The 6,924-nt window shown below is 39.1% G+C and overlaps 1 protein-coding gene across 1 annotated transcript; it reads left to right on the forward strand.

Moving 5' to 3' along the window:
* The first annotated feature begins 2,314 nt into the window (after positions 1–2,314).
* pnx (posterior neuron-specific homeobox) lies at positions 2,315–3,919 on the forward strand. The gene is made up of 2 exons (XM_044096172.1): positions 2,315–2,336; positions 3,387–3,919. The coding sequence occupies exons 1-2, from the start codon at positions 2,315–2,317 to the stop codon at positions 3,824–3,826; spliced, it is 462 nt and encodes a 153-aa protein (XP_043952107.1). The 3' UTR covers positions 3,827–3,919.
* The last annotated feature ends 3,005 nt before the right edge of the window (positions 3,920–6,924 follow it).

The raw sequence follows: 6,924 nt of genomic DNA on the forward strand, positions 1-6,924 counted from the left end.
CATTTTAATAGAAACGGTGTCCTGAGGTACCAAACTGTTACTTCCCTTTTTTCATTAATATTGGAAAAGGAACACAAATGCTCATCAGGGTGTCACTCTTTACTTTTATCAGATTTTGTGATATTGGTAACCAGTAAAAACTGTTTTTTTGTGTCTACTGAAAATCAATCATGCGAGAGGAAGTCCTTGTCTATCATAATGAACTCTCCACTTTTTCAGTCTCTGAAGAAATTTGATCCAGTGACTGTGACATTTCATTTTTACTTGATAAAATTATCTTCCTCATCATCCTCCCTGGAGTGTTGTTTAAAAATGTTTTTCTTGCTCTGTATTTTTGAAATTTGCAGCACATCACTTTTAACACAAAGGACTCAAAGTTCTTTTAAAAATGCAGTTTTTGAGCCATTCAGATTCTACACAGCTTAAAAATTAGAGGCCTTTCTCCAAGATCCCACTTATATCAAAACGTCTTTAAAAAGTAGTGGAAGAACAGTTCATTTTTTATACAAAAAAAAAAAACGACATACATTTAGTATGTCGTTTTTTTTCTGTGGAGTGTTTATGAAAGTTTAGCTTTCATAAACACTCCACAGAAACTGCTCTCCTCTGGTGACAGTGTCAGCTGACTCTGGAGCAGCGACTACAATGGTTCTCCTGGATCTTACACACATTTTTGTTCACGGTAGATCACAGTATTTCAGAGTTGTTGTCCATCATGTGTGGTTTTAGAGCTTTATAGCTCCTGTCTTACAGAACATCAAGTGTTTTTGCAACCCAGACTGCATCTCACTCCCAGAGCCTCCAGGGCTGAGTCTAAGGACCTATTCTCTTCCCCCCCAACGCAAAAATAATCCGTCGTCTTTTCTATGCAGATGATATCCAGTTCCACTGATCCTTAGAGCCAACTGAAAGTTAAATGTTGTACTCATTAATTAATTGTTTCCATTATACTAAATAGTGACAATTACTTGCAGGTGAACTCTTATAAGACCTTAACCCTAATTAATGACCCAAAGAGCAGAATTAAGAATATTACTTCACAGACTCGTCATCACAAAGGTTCTCTCTCGTTACTCTCGTTAACCCCTTCCTTTAATTGCTTTCCACTAAAGAGTAACAGGAAACAAGGCTTTTTGTGGCTGTAAGACCACCCCACAACACTCTCAGTTATTAACATCTTTAGAGGGTTGTTCACTCACAAGTACGATTACAACAAGCACAATAGCAAGTGTGCCAGCAGAGTTTGCACAAAGGAGCACTGGAATGCTGAAAACCTCCCTTGGTTGTCTCAAATGCCCTAAAGTGATTGTTAAGGAGATAATGGTGGTGCTCTCTCCTCTTCTTCCCTCTCCTAGAGAAGACACATCTGTGACATTTGGATGAAGATGTGACTGTGACATTGTAAATTAAGCCACATGTTTATTAATCAGTACATCATGCAATGATTTTATGAGAACATTTCCAGATTGTGGAAAGAGATCGTTTGAAAAGGGATGTCGTGTTCAACTCCCTTTTAGCACTTCCAGCTGTAAGTCTTTGGAATATGTCTCAGCTGGCTTTGCAAATGAACTTTTTTGCCCACTCACTTTTGCAAACTTACTCAAGCTCTTTTAGACCGGAAGCAGAGACACAGAACAACTGATTCCAGGTTTTTTCACAGATTCTCAGGTCTAGATTTTGACCATTTAAGCACATGGAAATAACTTGACATAAACCATTTCACTGCAACTCTGCCTCCGGCCGACCTGCATTAACCTAAGAACTGCCTTAAATTCTCCGTGGCATAGGTTCAACATGGTGTCTCAGTTATATCATATTATATCAATCGCAAAATTTAAATCATAACCCATTTAGTGGGAACACTAAATGCATGACTGTGATACACTTTCCTCTGTTAATCATTTCTTCTCGTTGTTCAGAGTCTGTCCCTGCCTCTCTTGTACTGAGAGACAAAGCCCAGGGTCGGAGAAGGTCAAGCCTACTGTAGACATCTGCTAATTGTCCTGGTGGGCCGGCCTGTCCCAGTCCGACAATACCAGCTGCTCTGTAGGTGTCGGTAGCTGGGAGCGATGTGGCAGCTGTCACATTCAGGAACATTTACTCCCGTCCTGATCCCCCTCAGTGACCCTTACCTCCTCCACCCTGCTGTAATCTAAACCCCCAATACCCCTGATGCCGAGAGCTGCAGCCATTAAAGTTATTAGGAAACTGTCAGCAGTAATGTGGGCTAAAAGGTGAGGCAGTCAGGTTTAATTATAAAGGTAATGGAGATGTTCGAAGCTTAGTGGGGAGTTTAAATATAAAAACAGGAGGAATGGACCAGAACTCCAGCAAACGTTTGTGAAAAGCTTGTAGCAGGAAACCCTAAAGGTTTGACCCAAGTCATAGAGTTTAAAAGTTTAGATCCCTGAAGCTGGCCAAATATGCACTTAAAGAAAGTTTTTTAAAAATATATCTAAAATGTTCTCAATTCATTTTCTGGCATTTAGCAAATAGAAAACAATTTTGGTAATTCTAAATAAGTTAAGAAAAGAGAAGTTTGGTCTCATTTAGCTTCAGACAGTGACAAAAAAAAGTCTTTTTATTCAGTCTAATCAAACCTCTTGTTTCAACTGCATTATCCCCAAAACAATGCAATAACATGAAGAAATGGGAAGATGTTCAAACTTGATTACTTTTGCAACAAGGGGTTGCAAGAAAGTTAGAATAATGAGATGTACTGTCATAAAATTGTCTTTGCCCCCCCCCACAAACACACATTGCACACAATAACCAGACAAATGGAACTTGTGGAAACTGGAACACAAAGAAGAAAAGGTTCCAACTTTCCCCTCCACGGGTCTATAAATTAGCATCACAACGAGCCTTCACGGTAAAAAATCTCCCATTTGCAAACAATGACAAGTCCGAGCACAAAAAGTAACACGGAGGGAATGAAAGAGCGCACATTTTGACCAGATGCCACACAATAATTAACAAGCTCAGGGGCCCCTCCGGATCCTCCTCATTTACATTGTGAAGGGCCAGCACGGGGGTCCCACAAGGCCGGAGCGTGTCTGCAAAGGTTACGATTGTTCCTGTGAGACGAATGGCCTCACTTAGAATAAAATGCACATCTGAAAGAGATGCCTATATATATATATATATTGACTCACGAGGGGCCGGGAGCCCCCAGAAGCAGACATGCAGGCAGTTACAGTCAAATTACCACAGAGCCAAAGAACACAGTTTTCAGTGGAGGATATCTTGGATCCGACTAAGTTTACCCGGAAATTAAACTCGGCTGGGGAGAAATCAGCTGAAGGTGGAAAACCAGATCAAATCTTATTTAATCTTTGAAATTGTCGATGGCTTTTAAAAAAAAGTTCTTCTGTTGTTTTCTCTAGGAAATCATAATCCGAATGAGGAAAATGGAAAGACGGTGCATCGCACGGCGGGTAATAGAGAGTCATTACCCCCGATCAAGGTGAAGAGTCGTCGGATCCGCACCGCCTTCACCCCGGAGCAGCTGCGGGTTCTGGAGTGCAGCTTCCAGAGAAGCCACTATCTGTCGGTGCTGGAGCGCCACACCATCGCTGCGGCCCTCCGCCTGTCCGAGACTCAGGTCAAGATCTGGTTCCAGAACCGACGGACAAAGTGGAGGAAGGAGAGCGTGACTGTGCGGGGAAAGGAGGAGGAAGGGGAGCAGCGCGGCTTCATCCCGGCGTTCTCGTCCCACCCCGCGATCTGCGCGGCTCTGACCTGCGGGCCCCTGTACCAGCAAGGCCCCCCGCTCCGGCTAGTTCCGACGCTGCCTCTCATGCCCTACGGATACTGTTACACATGAAACGTAATAGTAGCTCGAGCTTGAAATGGGCCAGAACCAGAAAAGTCCTCCAGAACCCGCAGCAACCCGCAGGGATTTGTTGCCAGACTGTGACTGTTCAGAAAATATTTCAATAGGAGAAATGTGACATGTTTTCTATTTTATTTTTACTTTTTGATCAAAGTAGCCTAAATGGGTTTTTTTTTTTTTTTTTTTTTTTTTTTTTTTTTTTTTTACAGATTTAATTTTATTTATTGCGTTGATATTTTGTTAAGCAGAATTTATGAGCATCTTAATAAGACCCTCAAATGTGTGTCAGAATAATAAAAAATTTTGTGGCAATAAAATATTTCTGTTTTGGTTTCACGTTTGTTTAATAAATTATCATAATGTGGAATGTCTTGTGGGTGTTTTTTTTACACTTGAGGTCAGATTCTGTAAATTCAGTATTGTGGTAAAGATCAGTGATTATTTCCAGATCGGCTAAACGGTAGAATGGAAAAATGTTTGAATTACTCTATGCCTTTTCTTTACGTGGCAAACAAGATTAACAAGAAATCGACTCAAAATGTGGTAAAAAAATAAATAAATAAATAATAGATTGCCCGTTCATCAACTCCTACACATGTTGGATCTTAATAAGCAGGCTATTTTGAATACAGATTTTGTTTTTCAAAGCTAATATAAAAAAAAAAAATCAAAAAGTTTTACTTGGGTTCTCCATTCATACATATGTGTATTACATTTAGTAAAGCTAAAAATAAAATGATCTATTGGACTTCGAAAGTTGTTAATCCGTAAATCAATTTAAGCGATAGGGGGGGGAAATGGTTGAGTAAAATTCGTGTAAAATCTGAAAATGTAATAATAAAGTGAAACTTAGTGCCGTTTTGGTCAGACGGACTATTTAAAAAAAAATAGAATTCCTAAACAAAAAGCATGAATTTCAATTTGTGTCGTGTTGATTAAAAATTACAAAAGTGTCGAACTCAAAATTTTGCTGCAGCTGCCGTTCCGACCAGTAGATGGCAACAGATTACACATTTATACGAGCGGCTGATCATGGAAGTCACCATCAATGTCCAGCCAACCTGTCCGTGTTTTTACCCATCAAGTAATGTATTATTGCAAAGATGAAATGTCAGCATCATGGGAAAACGGGAAAAAAGAATTCAGAGTGAACTTTAAAGACTTTAACTGCATTGCTTGTTCAGATCCACACATATAGTTTTTACTGAGATGTTCAATTCTTGTCAAACTGATGAATGTGTTACTTTCTATGTACAATAAAAAACAACATAAAATGAAACTCCACCACTGAATTTGACCTTTTTGTAAAAAGCATTTTTGACACACTTATCACAAACAGTAACAATCCTTCTGCAGCACATCTGCATGTAATTTGGCTCCCACTCTCCTCCTCAGATGTCAGGCCATTTTTAACCCAGCAGCACATCCAGCAAAAACAGGCACAGAAACAAAGCACTGGCACATTTTAAAGAACCATCTGGTGGCCTTAAAACCAATGTTTCCATTTCCATTTCAGAAGCCAGTTAATTTTTCACTGAGTAAAGTTTGAGACCATTGTAGAATAAACATCATGGAGAGAGTAAATGGGGCATGTACAACACTTTTTGGTAAGGAAGAAGAATGTAAATAACATCAGCAATAGTCCTTTCACCTCACAAATATGGACCTTGTATTAGTCTGTATCAAAAAATCCCAATAAAATATATTACTTGTTTTTGTGGCTTGACATATATATGCAAAAGTTACAAGTTAAGAGTTTTTACACAGTAGTGTAAAAATTGATCATAAGATAAAGTGCTGAGGGACCTTTATGTCCTGAAGAGGATGCTGGTGTCAACCCTAAATCCATCTACACTAGAGAGAATTATTACCAGATGGAAGGGAAAGAAAACAGAGATAAAGAAGGCTTCTGACATCCAGCTGGAAAATTAGTCCAGACCTGAGTTTATTTTAGGTTTCTGTTTGATGATTTAGATGACTGGTACAATTTTGTAGCATCTGTTTACTGAGATCAAAGAAGAGCCTGCACTGCAAGCTAATGCTAAAAATACCAATGTGGAGCTTTTATCACAGAGAAAGAAGTTTGTGTTGTTCAGTTTTATTCAGTAATACTTTCCTAATGTTTTGTGAAATTAAATGACCTAGTAATTTTCCATTAACTCATTATAAATGCGAATGACTTTGGACAGGAAGGATCTCATGTAGTGGTCTGTATTACAGCGGTTCTGAAGGAACGTCTGACTGAAGTCAGTGTTGTCATGAAGAGGACACTCTGCTGTCTGTTATGTTTTTAATTTTATGAAGGATCCAACTTTAGAACAGTTCTTTTTTAAGCCGTGCATTCATGCAAAAACACCTCTGCACTGGATTATCAGTGATTAATAAATATAATTTTCAAAAGTTTAAATTACATACATTTCACCTGCATCATGCTTCTGGGAAAGACTTGTTTTGCTAACAAGATTTTGTTAGGCAAAATCACAATTGTGAGCTGATGCTCTTAAGGTGACAGTTTCACTCTTAAATGAAATGCTGTATGTACAAAGTATGGCTTAAAATAAATTTTACATAATTTAAAGATTTAAAATTGGGCCTCTGCCTCTTTAAAAACTACAGTTCTATCTGAAACTCTGCCTTCAAGAAGTCATCACAACATGGCTCCTCTAGTAACCCTTTAGCAACGATTTTAGCAGCATTGCACTGAGAAGTACCTCCTATAATGAGCTTCATAGATGCATGGGTCCACCAGGTGTCTGCTAATTGCTGCTGGCTAGTCTGAAGGAGCTGAATGGGGGAGTACTGGGGAGGGCGGCTCTGTGAGGAGCTATGTCTCGAAGGCGGTGCTAAGTCCGCCCAGGCATTTTGTACAGATGAATGGTTGCCATGGGAGATTAAAGGATTTCTTAATCATTCATGAAAGAATCAAAACCACCCTCCAGGTATGTTTTTGATGTGGGAATGACATTTTAAAATGATGTGAAGCTTAAAAAAAATCAATTTTACACAATACTGCCTCTTTAAATCACAGAGTTTTACACATACACAGCAAAAGGCCATCATGTTATTCCTCTTATTCTTCCCACAAGCAA

Source organism: Gambusia affinis, linkage group LG17 (genome assembly GCF_019740435.1).
Source record: "Gambusia affinis linkage group LG17, SWU_Gaff_1.0, whole genome shotgun sequence".
NCBI lineage: Eukaryota > Metazoa > Chordata > Actinopteri > Cyprinodontiformes > Poeciliidae > Gambusia > Gambusia affinis.

Excerpts from the sequence above, each read along its gene's own strand:
- pnx (XM_044096172.1), top strand. The coding sequence starts at position 2,315 with ATGGACCAGAACTCCAGCAAAC. Across the intron at positions 2,337-3,386 it reads GGACCAGAACTCCAGCAAAC|GAAATCATAATCCGAATGAG; the intron begins GTTTGTGAAAAG and ends TGTTTTCTCTAG.